At 36.8% G+C, this 18,844-nt stretch overlaps 1 protein-coding gene across 5 annotated transcripts in view; it reads left to right on the forward strand.

Annotated features, from left to right (window-relative positions):
* DMD (dystrophin) overlaps window positions 1-18,844 on the forward strand; it is a 4,487,195-nt gene that overhangs the window by 3,584,239 nt on the left and 884,112 nt on the right. For all 5 annotated transcript variants that reach the window (XM_053707599.1, XM_053707595.1, XM_053707596.1 and 2 more), the window contains one exon: window positions 4,627-4,799. In XM_053707599.1, coding sequence (XP_053563574.1) covers window positions 4,627-4,799 — 173 coding nt within the window. The remainder of the gene's footprint in view (window positions 1-4,626; window positions 4,800-18,844) is intronic.

The raw sequence follows: 18,844 nt of genomic DNA on the forward strand, positions 1-18,844 counted from the left end.
TAGCTGAATCATTGCACAGGTGAAGTAATCAGCTGATCAGTAACTCAGTGGTTACTAACTTGCTCTCACCCATCACCTGATTATGTCACCTGTGCACTGGTTCAGCTATCATTTAAACCTGCCCTGTTGGGGGTACTTGCGGCCCTCTGTACATGTGTTTCTCCATTGTATCATATCTAGTGCCTCACCAGCCTCTGACCTCACTGCACATCACTGATAAAAAGTAGATCAAAAACATGTAAAAACATATTTATGCAATATTCATATTTTATAAAGATTTAACTATGTATTTCCTGTAAATATTTCATATTCCAATGTTCTGCACATAGCGGAATATGTTTCATGTATTTAGAAATAGACTTTCCTATATATATATACCTATATGTTATCAGATAGATAGATAGATAGATAGATAGATAGATAGATAGATAGATTGTACCAAAATACCATCAGATATATGTAGAAATATTTATTTAAAAAGAACATATTCTGCAATGGGAAGAACATTGGAATGTGAAATATTCATATTTTCATGTCGGGTTAGCACACATGAAGATATGTAATAGTATTTGCGCAACAGTGGGGTGTTTATTGACCTCTATGGGGGTATACCTGAACACACATGCAATATTCTAAATTTAGCTTTTTGCGCTCCTTGGGTTTTTTGCAATTGTAAACATTTTACTTTCACCTCATAATATGAGCGAAACCGATGAATGCATAAAGCTTACTTCTAGCTAATTTAAAGCTCGAGTGTTAAATAGAGCTTCACTTGTAATCTGGCCCTTAGTGTATAATTTGCTTTTGAGAAAGTTTTCATTTTGTAACTCTCTTTGTATAGTGAAATAAAGACTAATAAATATAGTTATATGGCCAATATATATTTGACTATAATGTTGAACAAAAAGACAACATTTATAATAAATAGACCATGCAGTTACAATAGCTTCTGTCTAGAAATAAATTATGCAAATTCTTACATTTTACAGAATGATATTTTTACATAGTATTAAGTTAAATATTTTGCCCTAATTCTAGTACTATATTAATTAAAATATATAAAAGCATTTCTAATAACAATGACTGTTTGATCGACTTATATTAAAGGGATATTAATAAAATCCTCTACACCAAAAAGTAGCTACACCATTTTTTTCCACCTACATTTTAGTGAGTAGCTGATGCGATGCCCAGTTTGCAATTTGTGGATCATTAAATAGTAGCAGTAACTTATGGCTGATCAAAGAGTTTATGCCTCAAGTCACTAGAGCACTGACACCTATGTTGCAGTGCAAATAAACATAAATATAACCCCCAAACCCTTAACCTCAAATTAGATAATTTACTCTTATCCATGACCCTCCTAGCTGTACCCTTGTGCATTTATCTTTATCAACAACCTCCCATGCAATTATGCAATTACAGTATCTCCAACTGCAAGTCCCTAAGCACACTTGTTTTTAAGACCAATTTGCCATTACACTAATCGCCAATCCAGTGACTTAAAGGGGCAGTATACACAAATTTAATAGACACTACTTTAAGGATGAATATGCACAGATACTGATCTAAAAATCCAGTATAAAATCTTTTAAAAACTTACTTAGAAGCTTCCAGTTTAGCACTGTTGATGAGGTTAGTCTGGGACAACTACTGAAAGGGATTGAGAAAACAAAAAAGAGCAGACATTTCCCCTTTTACTGCATATGAAAATACAGATAACATAAACAGGAGTCTGCAAATGCACATATACATCTGGCACTGTAGGGCTTGGTTAGGAGTCATGATGTTATTAAGATATAAGCAAAACTATACATTGTTACAAAATAACTCCCAGATGGGCTATATAAATGGATTATCTACAAAACCCTGTGTAGCAGACTACACAGATATTACAAGCACAATTAAACAGAGATGTAAACTGTGCAATTAAACAATAATACTCCTACCCAGAATCCTGTGCCACATTTAACACTAACTAAAGACCCCATCATTGTAACAATGAAAATCTCCTCTTTACCCATGGACAGTATGAACAAGACAGTTTTCTAACCTTATAGACATCAGCTTTACAGTAACAAATATCCCACAGCTCTAAAAACTGTGCACATCTCCCACAAATACATATACATCAATCAGACCACCTTCTTTAAAACACTCCTTTAAAATGAGGGCTCTCCTTAAAGGGATAGTCTAGTCAAAATTAAACTTTTATGATTAAGATAGAGCATGCAATTTTAAGCAACTTTCTTATAAACTCCTATTATCAATGTTTCTTTGTACTCTTGCTATCTTTATTTAAAAAAGCAAGAATGTAACATTAGGAGCCGGCCCATTTTTGGTTCAGAACATGGGTTACGCTAGCTGATTGGTGTCTAAATGTAGCCACCAATCAGCAAGAGCTACCCAGGTGCTGAACCAAAAATGGGCTGGCTTTTAAGGTTACATTCTTGCTTTTTCAAATAAAGATACCAAGAGAGTGAAGAAAAAATGATAATTGAGTGAATTAGAAAATTGCTTAAAATTGCATGCTCTATCTGAATCATTAAATTTTGACTAGACTAACGCTTTAACCTCTTGTTATCACTTGTTACCAATTTTTGGGTAATTCCCCCCCACTCGTACCCCATGGACACCCATGCTTGTTGCTATATTTTCCTATCATATAAATTATATATTTGTGTCATATACAGAGTATAGGTTTGTGCAATTTACTTCTAAATAAATATTACATAATGTGTATTTTTTATATTTTTTGCTGAATTTGATGTCTTTTTTTATCATTTCATAAAATAGCATTGTTTTATTATGCAACAATTGTTAATTTAATTTCAAACTAACTTCTTTCTTATACCATATAGTAAAGGAATATATAAATATGTATGTGTGTATATATATATATATATATATATATATATATATGTATATATATATATATATATATGTATATGTCTGTGTGTATATATATATATATATATATATATATACACAGTATGTTCGCTGCATGTTGTATTTAAAAGGCCTGATAATCATGGATAGTACAATAAAGACCCAACAGTAGCTCTGAGCTATATGGATACAGTTATTACACAAAGATTCTATTCATGGTGTAGGCAGCAAGGAATGACAACCAGCCTGCAACGGAATGTTTCTTTGGCAGCAACTGCCATATTAAAATGAGCGGAATAAAGTAGAAATGCACAAAGCGTTCCTATTTTATCATTGTTACATTTAACCCTTCTATCCTTTATGACTCTACAATCTAAGCAATAACAGAACAATGACCATAGAAATGTTTTTGTCTGTTGCAAATTAAATTGTTAAAAAATGGATGAAGTACTAACTTGCTGTTGAGATCATCCTACACTGAAGGGCATGAATGTTTTTTGATATAATACAAAGTAGTTACTTGTTTCTTCCATCAAATTTTGTATTGGGAAGCATTTTGTGAGCATAATAAGCCTGGGAATCGGATTTTCACTGTGCTCTTCAGTTAGTGGGTCTGCAAGTGCTGTCTACTACAACTGATCAAAGAAAGTTAAAAATGTTGCACAGGAAGAAATATAATGTAAAGGTCAGAACTATTCACAATTTCAAGGCTTTTATTTCACTAACCTTTTTGTGTATCTTTTTTTAATATAATTTTAAATATAGTGCATGCTAAAATGTTGTTGCATATATTTTAATACTTTTTATTTTCTTAAAAACGTTAGGTAAAAGGCAAGTGATATTTATTAAATAATGCAGCTTCTTGATTTAACCATGTCAACAATTTATACGTAGACTGCTTATTAAACATAAAATATCATGTTTTTTTATGTGCAATAAAAGCGATGAGTGTATGTAGTAGGACTACATTACATAGTGATATTTGCAATAGACATTTGCCTGTATACAGAATCAGATCTTAGCAGTGTATATTTTCTTTCTTAAAGGTTCATCTGAGATCATTTGTAATCAATTTTTGATGAACCGTATTATTAAAATAATGCACAACAGATAAGCAGTAAAGGAATCAATTGATTTTGTTGTCACATAAAACTGAATAACTTCTGTTATGTTTATGCATAATCTGTTGAAGCTCTTTATTTACAATTATTTTATATTTTATCGTTATGAACTGAATAAATACAAAGTCTTTTTTTAACGTTTCGAGACTAAAGATATTCAGATAACTGAGTAGTAGCCTACAGAGTTTATTATCATGAAAAATGATTACACAATGAAATTTTAATTATATAGTTTTTTTACAATCAACTGATTACCCATGTCCTCAAATTTAAAAATGTTAAGCTTATAAAAATCAAAGCCTAAAATTCTATTTGAAACATGAAATGCCAGAATATTATTTTACTGTGTATACTTAATGCATGAATTACAAAGTGCTAATTTCTTAATCGTTTATATATTTCTATTAAATTCTATTTAATTTCTTAATATTTGTTTCTATATTTTTATGAGTATCTATTTTTAAATATAAGTTTCTATCCGTGATTATAATATACTGGATGTGTTCTCATGAATTAAACCAGTAAATATAGTATTAAGAGTTTATATTTATGCTGTTCGGAGTCTTTCTTTTTCACAATACTATGTGATGTTTTATTTACTTATTACTTGCCACAGGAATTACAAGCAGAAATTGATGGTCACACAGAAGTGTTTCACTCATTGGATGAAAATGGGCAGAAAATGCTCAGATCTCTGGAAGGATCTGAAGATGGTTCCTTGTTACAAAGACGACTTGATAACATGAATATCAGATGGAATGAGCTCAGGAAAAAGTCCCTTAACATCAGGTAATGGGCAGGAATAGAATAAAAGATGAGATCTGACATTGCTGTTATGTAAGAGCTTTGGCATCTATTGCAGAACATTGAAAGGAAAGCAAAACAAAGACTCAAACTGCATTTGCTAACTCTCATCAAATCACAAACACATATATATGACTGATATACTTGTCAGAATAAAACCAGCAAACCTAAATGTAAGACTTAGGAATAGATGAAAGGACTTTATAAGTAACCTCATGTGAAAAGTAAGATTTAAATGATTCAGTTGATTTGACAGCATATACTTCAGCCTGTGCATGAATCAAGATGAAAACATAAAAGGAGTGTTTACTATTAATACAAACTATATCCACAATCTACAACAGCACTCTGATGAAATCCTAGTACCTGACGTCCAGAGAATAATATTGGTATCTATGTCAATGATGATATTTGCAAATATGGCAAAATAGCAGTTCTCCAATTTATTATAGACTGCAGTCAGTTATGCAATTATTTGAAGCAATTACGTCACATGATCTTAGGGCAGAATTAAACATTGAATGTGATACTTTAAAGGAACATGAAGCCCTCAGATATTGAAATATAAAATGCTTGAAAGGACAGAAAATGTCAAAATTGAAATGTGCACTGATGCATTTCAATTTTAGATAGAAGCAAATTCTAGTAAAAGTTATTGCAGTTTTTTTAGCAGCATACTCACATATGCTGCAAGTGTCCCGTGCACCAGCATTCAAACACTGCACTTTCTCAGAGAGTCAGCAGTGGCTGGTATGACACAAATTAAGTCTTCATAGACACAATACACACCACCACCAGCTATCTGAACAGGTACGGTGACTAAATACTGGCCCTTACAGCGTATGTGCATATGATGCTGAAAAAAAACATATTAACTTTTACTAGAAGCATTTTTGCTGATGGTAGTAAATTGCAAAAAATATTTTGATGAAAATTGGAATGCACCCATGCACATTCCAATTGTGTCCTTTCTGTCCCTATAATTATGAATTTAAGAAAAAACAACTGTGATATGCTTTCATTTTGTTTTTCATTATGTTGTAATTTAAGTTGATCCCTAACTATTGCCAGGGTTTACCAGGGATGCATATAAGTAGAGAATTATGCTTTATTTCTTTAATCTATTCATCCTTTTATTATCTACTTTTACACAAGGCAGTATTACTCTCTTATTAATTAATTATTAATGTTTCTCTTGTTCTGGTGTCTAATGACTTTCTGTTGCTCCCTAAATCAAAAAGTATCTAACCCTTGAAATTATAATTTCTGCTAACCTGCCTACCCTTTACTAAAGTCAAAATTAAAGCTACATGAAACCCAAAATGTTTCTATCATTATTATTATTATTATCATGTATTTGTAGAGCGCCAACAGATTCCGCAGCGCTGTAAACCTAGTCAGTGTACAGGATAGCTTTTGTAGGGGTCAAGTGGGTAGAGGGCCCTGCCGAGAGTATCACTGTTGTAGTCGGCTCTTATGAAGCGGTCTGTAAACAGCTGGGCCCATAGGCTTATAATCTATGGGGTTCAAGGGGAAAGCAATGGCGTTAGGAAAGGTTAGTGTTGGTTGTATGCATCCCTGAATAGTAGAGTTTTTAGGGAGTGCTTAAAGCTGTTAAAACTAGGGGAGAGTCTTATGGAGCGAGGCAGGGAGTTACACAAGATGGGGGCCAGTCTGGAGAAGTCCTGTAAACGTGAATGTGAGGAAGTAACAAGAGAGGAGGAGCTCCTGAGCTGATCGAAGGGGACGGGAGGGAGAGTATCTAGAGACAAGTTCTGAGATGTAGGGGGGAGCAGTGCAGTTCAGAGCTTTATATGTCAGGGTGAGGATTTTATGTTTAATCCTAGAGGCAAGAGGAAGCCAGTGAAGGGATTGGCAGAGAGGTGCAGCAGATGAAGAGCGACGAGTAAGGAAGATAAACCTGGCAGAGGCATTCATAATGGATTGTAAAGGAGCTATGCGGCAGCTAGGCAGACCAGAGAGGACAGAATTGCAGCAGTCGAGGCGGGAAAGGATGAGAGCGTGGATTAAAATCTTGGTTGTATCTTGTGTAAGGAAATGTCTAATTTTAGCAATGTTTTTAAGGTGGAAGCGGCAGCCTTTAGCCAAGGACTGAATATGAGGAGTGAAGGAAAGATCTGAGTCAAGTGTGACCCTAAGACATGGGGCGTGCGGGGTAGGGGTAATGATGGAATTATCAACAGTTATAGAAATTTTGGGGGTGGAGACATTGGAAGAAGGGGGAAAAATAAGGAGTTCAGTTTTGGAGAGATTTAGCTTAAGGTAGTGAGAGGACATCCAAGATGAGATGTGAGAAAGACAGTTAGTGACACGGGTTAGTAAGGAAGGAGGTAGGTCTGGTGCAGAGAGGTAGATTTGGGTGTCATCGGCATACAAATGGTATTGAAACCCATGGGACTTTATTAAGGAACCTAGTGACGACGTGTAGATTGAAAAGAGAAGGGGACCAAGGACAGATTCAGATAGAGCATACATTTATAAACAACTTTCCAATATACTTCTGCTATCAATTTTACTTTATGCTCTTGGTATCCATTGTTGAAGGAGCAGCAATTCACAACTGGGAGCTAGTTAAACACATCGGTAAGACAATGATAAGAGGCATATGTTTTCAGCCACCAATTAGCAAAGAGCTCCCAGCTTCTGAGCCTACATAGGATACCAAGAGAAAAAAGCAAATTAGATAATATAAGTAAATTGGAAAGTTGTTTAAAATTGTTCTATCTGAATCATGACTGAAACATTTTTGGGTTTTATGTCCCTTTAAAGTTTCATGATTCATATAAAGCACGCACTTTAAAAATATTTCCAAATGTCATATTCTTTTTATATGCACACTTTTTTGCTGCTCCATCTCCTACTGAGCATGTGCAAAAGTGCATAGTATATACGTATATGCATTTAGTGATGGCTGTCACATGATACAGGGGAAGGAAAAATTTGATTAATTTTGAAATTTGAAAGCAAATGTACACTGTTCATTTCAAATTGATAGTAAGTGTTGTTGCATTGTCTTTTTTATCTGTTTGTCAGTTGTCAATTATTCAATTCTACTGTTTTAAGTGGTCTTTTAAATTTCATGCCAAATACTTCAAACATAATTATGTGGCATAAGCAAATTTATGCTGTCTTGCACTACCTATAGAAAATGACCTTTACTAAATTCATGCATTTCTCCCCATCCAGCCTTTTTACTTACACGACCTGCTAAAGGGTTGTATTCTCAGTGTTAAAAACCCATGTGACCCTTTTCAGGGCCTTATGCGGAACTCATTTCCTGTAGAAAATCAATCAGATTGTTCATTTGTCCTTACAGCATATTTACTACGTAAGTAGCTCTTCAGTTGCACTGTTCCTTATTGATAAGAAGGTTAAGCAAGTCATTCTTGCCATAAATTCACTTGGTTGAGAAGCCATCAGTCATTATATCCAGCTATTGATAGGGTCCTATAGATTTGCATCTGAAGCAGTGAACAAACCATTCTGCACTACCTAAAGGCATCACTGCATCTCTTATTGTCTCTTTTGTTGAGGAAAAAAACATGTATACATGTCTTGTATAATTTATTATAAATAAATTTTATAACATATATTAATCATAAAATATGTTCTGCTAGTGAAAAAATAAGTAATTATCGTGTTGCCTCAAATGCAATGAATGCATGAATATCCAAAGGAATGGGCAAGACTGTCAGGCACCACCCTGGAATGTTGCTCTTTGTATCCAATTTTATATATACCGCAGAGTGTGTGTATATATATATATATATATATATATATATATATATATATATATATATACTTCACTTTACAGCGCTTCGCTTATACAGTGCTTTATGGAGCTGAAGTTCAACCTCCAAGTATTTTGAAACAGTGCTGTAATCTTTGTGAGATTGTGATAAAAGTGACTGGCACCATTTTGCTATGCGCAGTTCACTCTGTTTATAGCATTAGAGTGCAATCTGTGTCTCAGTGTTATAGTCTGGCAAATTTTACTACAGTAATTGTCACTATTTTACAGGTACAGTATTAATTGAATACTTATTGAATTACTGTGCTGTGCTAGTGTTAAACTAAACGTAGCACTATTGCACCCCTAATATATGTTAGTTCAAACATGTTTTTAAACACACTGGCAAGTGAAAAGAAAGCTAAAACCGCCTTGTTTCATTTTAAGGTGGTTTTCACTTTACAGCGGGGCTCTGGTCCCTAACCTGTGTGTATGTATATATATATATATATATATATATGTATGTATATATATATATATATATATATATATATATATTAATTTGTATTTTCTCTTGTAAAGGTGTATCCAGTCCACGGGTTCATCCATTACTTGTGGGATATTCTCCTTCCCAACAGGAAGCTGCAAGAGGACACCCACAGCAGAGCTGTCTATATAGCTCCTCCCCTAACTGCCACCCACAGTCATTCTCTTGCAGCTCTCGACAAGAAAGGAAGTATCAAGAGAGATGTGGTGACTTAGTGTAGTTTTTACCTTCAATCAAAAGTTTGTTATTTTTAAACGGTACCGGCGTTGTACTGTTTTTACTCTCAGGCAGAAATTGGAAGAAGACTTCTGCCTGGAGGTTTGATGATCTTAGCGGTTTGTAACTAAGGCCCATTGCTGTTCTCACACATAACTGAAGAGTATGGAAAGAAAACTTCAGTTGGGGGGACGGTTTGCAGATTGCCTGCTTTGAGGTATGTTCAGTATATTTTTTTCTAGAGAGATGATAAGTTCTAGAAAATGCTGACAGTGCCTGGTATATTTAAGGTAAGCCTGATACAGTGATTTAACAACAATTGGGATCATGCTTGCAAAAAGGGATAATATTCATGTTAAAACCTATATTACTTAGTGTAAAAACGTTTGCATGATTTATAAATAAAAATGTTTTTTCTCTGAGGGTGATAAATCTTTATTTGGGGCCTAATTTCCACATGGCTTTTTAGATTACTCCTAGGAGTACTTTTTTAAGGCCCTCTGACTTTGAGTGCATGGTGGGAGGGGCCTATTTTCGTTTTCAGTCTGAGACATCCAGCTTCCCTGAAGGAGTCCTCTGGCTTATAGGACCTCTATAGAGGGTTTTGTTCCTGCAAAAATCGTTTTTAAGGGCAGGTAGGAGCCACAGCAGGGCTGTGGCAGTGTGTTTGACTGTTTGTTAACAGGTTTTAAGTTTTTCTAATTCATTTTTGGGCCTGAGGGGTTAATCATCCATTTGCAAGTGGGTGCAATGCTGCTTTAGTCCCTTATACACACTGTACTTTTTTTCACTGTTTTGCAGTTTATGTAGTAGTTTTTTTCTCTTAAAGGCACAGTACTGTTATTTATTATTGCTTTTTTCACATTTATTAAAGTGTTTTCCAAGCTTTCTGGTCTCATTACTAGTCTGTTAAACATGTCTGACATAGAGGAAACTCCTTGTTCATTATGTTTAGAAGCCATTGTGGAACCCCCTCTTAGAATGTGTACCAAATGCACTGACCTTTCTATAAGTTATAAAGACCATATTATGGCTTTTAAAGATTTATCACCTGAGGTTTCTGAGACTGACAAAAGGGAGGTTATGCCATCTAGCTCTCCCCACGTGTCAGAACCTATAACTCCCGCTCAAGGGACGCCAAGTACATCTAGCACGTCCAATGCGTTTACTTTACAAGACATGGCGGCAGTTATGAATCACACCCTCACTGAGGTATTGTCCAAACTGCCAGGGTTACAAGGAAAGCGAGAAAGCTCTGGTACTAGAACAAATACAGAGCTCTCTGACGCTTTAGTAGCTATGTCTGATATACCCTCACAATGTGCAGAAGTTGAAGCAGGAGAGCTTTTATCTGTGGGTGACTTCTCTGATTCAGGGAAGGCGTTACTTCAGTCTGACTCTGAAATGACAGCATTTAAATTTAAGCTTGAACACCTCCGCGTGTTGCTCAGGGAGGTTTTAGCGACTCTGGATGACTGTGACACCATTGTAGTCCCAGAGAAATTGTGTAAAATGGACAAATACTTTGCAGTGCCTGTTTACACTGATGTTTTTCCAATCCCTAAGAGGTTTTCAGAAATTATTACTAAGGAATGGGATAGACCAGGTGTGCCTTTCTCTCCCCCTCCTGCTTTTAAGAAAATGTTTCCTATAGATGCCGCTACACAGGACTTGTGGCAGACGGTCCCTAAGGTGGAGGGAGCAGTCTCTACCCTAGCTAAGCGTACAACTATTCCTGTCGAGGACAGTTGTGCTTTCCTAGATCCTATGGATAAGAAATTAGAGGGTTTCCTTAAGAAAATCTTTATACAACAAGGTTTTATTCTCCAGCCTCTTGCATGCATTGCCCCAGTCACTGATGCAGCGGCTTTCTGGTTCGAGTCTCTGGAGGAGGCTTTACAGGTAGAGACCCCATTGGATGATATCCTTGACAGGCTTAAAGCTCTTAAGTTAGCCAATTCATTTATTTCTGACGCCGTTTTTCATTTAACCAAGCTAACGGCTAAAAATTCAGGTTTTGCCATTCAGGCACGTAGGGTGCTATGGCTTAAATCCTGGTCAGCTGATGTCACTTCAAAGTCTAAACTTCTCAATATCCCCTTCAAAGGGCAGACCCTATTTGGGCCTGGACTGAAGGAGATAATTTCTGATATTACTGGAGGAAAAGGCCACGCCCTTCCCCAGGATAGGTCCAACAAGTTAAGGACCAAATAGACTAATTTTCGTTCCTTTCGAAACTTCAAGAGTGGCGCAGCTTCATCTTCCTCTTCTACAAAACAAGAGGGAAATTTTGCCCAGTGCAAGCTAGTCTGGAGACCTAACCAGGCTTGGAACAAGGGGAAACAGGCCAAAAAGCCTGCTGCTGCCTATAAGACAGCATGAAGGAGTAGCCCCCGATATGGGACCGGATCTAGTGGGGGGCAGACTTTCTCTCTTCACCCAGGCTTGGGCAAGAGATGTCCAGGATCCCTGGGCTCTGGAGATTGTTTCCCAGGGATATCTTCTGGATTTCAAAGCTTCATCTCCAAAGGGGAGATTTCATCTCTCACAATTATCTGCAAACAAGATAAAGAGAGAGGCATTCTTACATTACATTCAAGATCTACTAGTTATGGGAGTGATCCACCCAGTTCCAAAGGAGGAACAGGGGCAGGGCTTCTATTCAAATCTGTTTATAGTTCCCAAGAAAGAGGGAACTTTCAGACCAATCTTGGATCTCAAGATCCTAAACAAATTTCTCAGGGTCCCATCCTTCAAGGAGACTATTCGAACCATCCTACCTATGATCCAGAAGGGTCAATATATGACTACTGTGGATTTAAAGGATGCTTATCTACATATTCCGATACACAGGGATCATCATCAGTTTCTCAGGTTCGCCTTCCTAGACAGGCATTACCAGTTTGTGGCTCCCTTTGGGTTAGCCATGGCACCAAGAATCTTTACGAAGGTTCTAGGGTCCCTTCTGGCGGTTCTAAGACCGCGGGGTATAGCAGTAGCCCCTTACCTAGATGACATCCTGATACAGGCGTCAACTTTTCAAATCGCCAGGTCCCATACGGACATTGTTCTGGCATGTCTCACGGTTGGAAGGTGAACGAAGGAAAGAGTTCTCTCTCACCTCTCACAAGAGTTTCCTTCCTAGGAACTCTGATAGATTCAGTAGAAATGAAGATTTATCTGACAGAGGTCAGGTTGTCAAAACTTCTAACTTCCTGCCATGCTCTTTATTCCATTTCTTGTCCGTCAGTGGCTCAGTGTATGGAGGTAATTGGATTAATGGTAGCGGCAATGGACATTGTTCCGTTTGCCCGCCTACATCTCAGACCACTGCAACTTTGCATGCTCAATCAGTGGAATGGGGATTACACAGATTTGTCCCCTCTACTAAATCTGGATCAAGAGACCAGTGATTCTCTTCTCTGGTGGCTATCTCGGGTCCATCTGTCCAAGGGAATGAGTTTCCGCAGGCCAGAATGGACTATAGTAATGACAGATGCCAGCCTTCTGGGCTGGGGTGCAGTCTGGAACTCCCTGAAGGCTCAGGGTTCGTGGACTCAGGAGGAGGCCTTCCTTCTGATAAACATTCTGGAACTAAGAGCGATATTCAATGCTCTTCAGGCTTGGCCTCAGCTAGCTGCGGTCAGGTTCATCAGATTTCAGTCGGACAACATCATGACTGTAGCCTATATCAACCATCAGGGGGGAACAAGGAGCCCCCTGGCAATGTTGGAGGTTTCAAAGATAATTCTATGGGCAGAGGTTCACTCTTGCCATCTCTCAGCTATCCATATCCCAGGAGTAGAGAACTGGGAGGCAGATTTTCTAAGTCGGCAGACTTTTCATCCCGGGGAGTGGGAGCTCCATCCGGAGGTATTTGCCCAGTTGATCCAACTTTGGGGCAAACCAGAACTGGATCTCATGGCATCTCGTCAGAACGCCAAGCTTCCTTGTTACGGGTCCAGGTCCAGGGTTCCCAAAGCAGCGCTGATAGATGCTCTAGCAGCGCCCTGGTCCTTCAGCCTGGCTTATGTGTCTCCACCATTTCCTCTGCTCCCTCGTCTGATTGCCAAGATCAAGCAGAAGAGAGCATCAGTGATCTTGATAGCCCCTGCGTGGCCACGCAGGACTTGGTATGCAGATCTGGTGGACATGTCATCCTTTCCACCATGGACTCTGCCGCTAAGACAGGAACTTCTACTTCAAGGTCCCTTCAAACATCCAAATCTAATTTCTCTATGTCTGACTGCTTGGAGATTGAACGCTTGATTCTATCAAAGCGTGGTTTTTCCGAATCGGTCATTGATACCTTAATTCAGGCTCGAAAGCCTGTCACCAGGAAAATCTATCATAAGATATGCTGTAAATATCTTCATTGGTGTGAATCCAAGGGTTACTCATGGAGTAAGGTCAGGATTCCTAGGATATTATCTTTTCTCCAAGAAGGATTGGAGAAGGGTTTGTCAGCTAGTTCCTTAAAGGGACAGATTTCTGCTCTGTCTATTCTTTTGCACAAACGTCTGGCTGAGGTTCCAGACGTTCAGGCGTTTTGTCAGGCTTTAGTTAGAATCAAGCCTGTGTTTAAACCTGTTGCTCCACCATGGAGTTTAAATTTAGTTCTTAAAGTTCTTCAAGGGGTTCCGTTTGAACCTTTGCATTCTATAGATATTAAGCTTTTATCTTGGAAAGTTCTGTTTTTAGTAGCTATCTCCTTGGCTCGAAGAGTTTTGGAGTTATCTGCTTTACAATGTGATTCCCCTTATCTGATTTTCCATGCAGATAAGGTAGTGTTACGTACCAAACCTGGGTTTCTTCCTAAGGTGGTATCTAATAAGAATATCAATCAGGAGATTGTTGTTCCTTCACTATGTCCTAATCCTTCTTCAAAGAAGGAACGTCTATTACACAATCTTGATGTGGTTCATGCTTTAAAGTTTTATTTACAAGATACGAAGGATTTTCGTCAAACATCTGCTTTGTTTGTTGTCTACTCTGGACAGAGGAGAGGCCAAAAGGCTTCGGCAACTTCTCTTTCTTTTTGGCTAAGAAGTATAATACGCTTAGCTTATGAGACTGCTGGCCAGCAGCCTCCTGAAAGAATTACAGCTCATTCTACTAGAGCAGTAGCTTCCACATGGGCTTTTACACATGAGGCCTCTGTTGAACAGATTTGAAAGGCGGCGACTTGGTCTTCACTTCATACCTTTTCTAAATTCTATAAATTTGATACTTTTGCTTCTTCGGAGGCTATTTTTGGGAGAAAGGTCTTACAGGCAGTGGTGCCTTCCATTTAAGTTCCTGCCTTGTCCCTCCCTTCATCCGTGTCCTAAAGCTTTGGTATTGGTATCCCACAAGTAATGGATGAACCCGTGGACTGGATACACCTTTACAAGAGAAAACAAAATTTATGCTTACCTGATAAATTTATTTCTCTTGTGGTGTATCCAGTCCACAGCCCGTCCTGTCATTTTAAGGCAGGTGTTTTTTTTTATTTTTAAACTACAGTCACCACTGCACCCTATAGTTTCTCCTTTTTTTCTTGCTTGTCTTCGGTCGAATGACTGGGGGTGGCAGTTAGGGGAGGAGCTATATAGACAGCTCTGCTGTGGGTGTCCTCTTGCAGCTTCCTGTTGGGAAGGAGAATATCCCACAAGTAATGGATGAACCCGTGGACTGGATACATTACAAGAGAAATAAATTTATCAGGTAAGCATAAATTTTGTTTTTCTTAGTGACCTGTGATGTTTTAATCCCTTGTAGTATTACCCTTCACTTTTACCAGTATAGAAAAAGCTGATTTAGTAACGATATTCCATTTGTTATCGTGGCATATATAGGTATCTTTATTAGTATGCCCATAGTAAAAAAAGCAATAACCAATATTTCATTAGCTTTTTGTGGCATATAGAGGTAACCGTAATAATCAGGCTATTTGGCCGGTATTAGTTAATAGGGAAGCAAATTATAAGCAAAGTTGATAAACTGATAACACCCATGGTTCTGAATAACAAGTGTATCATGCGGTGTTAAAGTAGACAAATTCACCTGGTGTGTTCTCCTTCACACAATGCATCACGTATGTAACAAAAATCGAAATTTCACACCAATAAAACCTGACGAAGTGCCGTTTAGCGTCAGGAAATGCGTTGGATGTTAGCTGTAGTGTGTGGAGTGGTGTGAACCTTTTGTTTTTCACCTTGAATAAATTCTTTGGAACGATTTACCAAGTTTGTCTACAGACTGTTTGTTACCTCATTGTTGGAGTGTTTGTATATATATATATATATATATATATATATATATATATATATATATATATATAATATACTTAGAGATATGTGCACTCCCACTAACACCATTTGTACAAGCCCGGTTGCTAAGAGAAGATAATAGAGCTGATGGACAAAGCACTCACTTATCAAGTGTACAGCACAATTTTATTCCTTTGTGACGTTTCAGGGTGGTCTGATGAAGGGGTGAACACCCCGAAACGTCACTAAGGAATAAAATTGTGTTATACACTTGATAAGGCCAGTAAGTGTTTTGTCAATCATCTCTCTCTCTATCTCTATCTCTATCTCTCTCTCTCTCTCTCTCTCTCTCTCTCTCTCTCTCTCTCTATATATATATATATATATATATATATATATATATATATATATATATACACATCTAAATGTGTCTCTTTTTAACACTATTATTGCTGGGGTATATTTTAACCTTCTTCTCCCTCTCAGGATGAGACAAATTCACCCACAGTGACTATTTTCCGTCAAATATATAATGGGAACAAATGTACATATGAGTGCACATATCTTACTAATTGCTGATACCAAAACCAATCTAAAAAAGTAAACATTAATTTATCATGTTCACCTGAGCAATATTCTATGGGGAAATATATTTCACTGCAGAACAGCCAAGAATTATCTAACCCTTGAAATTCTCTCAAAGTTGTAAATGACTTTGCCACATTTTAATTACTTTATTATTCAGTTTTTGTTAATGCTAGAGTTTGCATTCTCAATGAATCGTAGAAAAGGAGAGAAATGGTTTAAGTGATGACCTTTCATTTCTCTGCAGCACCCTCCTTAAGGTGCTACATGCAAGCAGAACTGAAGAAAACATTGTGCATCTTTAAATTTGAACCTCTTCATTTAAACAGAAAGTGCTCAGTTTATTTTAAAGGGACATTTAGCAGTTTGAAAAAAAATTGTTTAATTATGTGCTGCAAAAAAATAAAAAAATAAATCTTGGAATACACTTGCATTATTATTCTGTCCCCTTTTCCATTCATTTAATATGATTTTAATTGCTGTTTTCCTTAATTCCACTCAATCCCATGTTTAAACCTAGATTTTTTTAAATCTATCTCTTTTGCTGAGGATGATTAGAGACATATCTAAAACAGGCAATAAAATAGAGTGTATGGAGTTTACTGTATTCTACACAACCTTGTTTGCACACTCGCTTTTATGGCCTGTTTTATATCTGTCTCTAAATGTCTTCAGCAGAAATGATAAAGGGAAAACCTACGTTTCATCTTGCGTCATCTATTACTTCATAAAAACTGAAGTAGAAATATTTAAACTATATGCAATTTCTTCTATTATACATATTATTTTAAGTATTGTAAAAAGTTTTTTTTTCTGTGTTCTTTTTTTTTTTTGTATTTTAAACATTAATATTTATTTTTTTAAACATAATAATGTTATAAAAGAAAGTAGCCTCATGTTACATCACTTCTGCAAAACGTGGCTACCGACTTTAATAATATAATTACATTTAGACAAATAAATATTAATGTTTAAAATAAAAAAAGAACACAAAAAAAAAGCTGTTTAAAATCTATACAATACTTGAACCAATATGCATTATACCAGAAAATGCATATTATTAAAAAAATGTATATACATAAACTATTAATCCCAAAAACGCAATTACCCCAGTGCATCCTAAAACCACTACACTATTAACAACAAATTGACCTAATTACCCCCTAATCTATTAACTCTTAAACTGTCACAACCCCATTGCAATAAACCCCTTAACCTATTAACCCTTAAACCCCCACAACCCCATTGCAAACTACCCCTACACTACTTAACTCCCTAACAGCTAATCCCCCAAGACCCCTAACATAACAACCCCTAAGTTACAAAAAATAAAAAAATACTAGCATTACAAAAAATAAAGAACAAATTAACAAAAAAATAAAACACAAAAAAAAAAAAAACAGTAATGACTATTGTAAAACTAAACTCCCCTTAAACAAAAGCCCGCCTGAAATAAAAACCCTATTCTAAAAAAAAAATCCTATTCTGAAATAAATTGCCATAAGAAGGACATTTTGTTGGGCATTGCACTAAAATTATGATCTCTTTTGCCTGTAAAAAAAAAAAAGTCCTATGCTAAAAAAAAGCCTATCCTAAAAAACCCCACCCCAAAAAATCCTGCTCACCAAACTTGAATCCGGCTTCTAGTTGGCTGCTGCGTCTCCAAGGAAACGCTCCTCTTCCATATTAATTCATGGCAGCGCTCCACTGGAGATTTTTTTTCTTCCATTTGGCCTGTCTTCTTCTATCTTTCGTCCGATGCTTCTTCTTTTCTTCTTATATTCCATCTAATGTCCTCATGCAGTCACCACAGCACACTGAAGCTTGAATGCAAGATTCCTCATAATATAGAGGTGCCTTTGCATTTCTATTGACTGATTTTCAAATCCAAATTCCAATCAGCCCATAGAAAAAACATGGTTTACCATGTAGGTATTGGCAGTTAGGAGGTTAATAGGTTGGGGTAGTCTGTGTTGTGATGTTGGCGGTTAAGGGGTTAAGTGGTGTAGGGATTGTTTGCGTTGGTGTATTGGAGGTTATGGGGTTAATAGGTTAGGGGTAGTTTGTGGTGGGGTATTGGCAGTTAGGGGGTTAAGTAGTGTAGGGGTATTTGGCAGGGGGTATTGGCGTTAGGGGGCTTTGTAGTGTAGGGAGTTTATGGCAGTGCAGGATTATTTTGTCTTAGGAGTTAATAGGTATGTTTATTACGTCTGTTGATTTAAAAGGGGTCCTTTACTTTACATCATAAATGGGGGGAGGCGATGCTGGCAAAATATTTTAAACAGCATTGCCACCCATTGCAATGTATACTAAAATGACTCTCGGAAATGCTGCCTATAAACATTGATGTCAGCCGCTTGGAATATTTCACCCAATTTCTTGACATGGTGACAGATCCCTTTTGAATATCTTTCCATCTTGTGGTCCTTTTGATCATCGAGGCCTCACTGTAATTATTGTAATCCTTTTTTAACATGGGAATTCAAAAATCTTTCATTAATTCAAGAGTTCTCATGTATAATGTCAGAACAGGAAAATTTATTTTGATTGCTAATTTGAAGGAAATTTGAGGCTTAATTTATGTGTACACACTTAAAGGGACATTAAACAGTAAAACATCCAATAGAAATTATATAGCAGCACCACCAATAAGAATTAAAACATTTTTACTTTATTGTGC

The sequence above is a fragment of the Bombina bombina genome, chromosome 3 (assembly GCF_027579735.1).
Source record: "Bombina bombina isolate aBomBom1 chromosome 3, aBomBom1.pri, whole genome shotgun sequence".
NCBI lineage: Eukaryota > Metazoa > Chordata > Amphibia > Anura > Bombinatoridae > Bombina > Bombina bombina.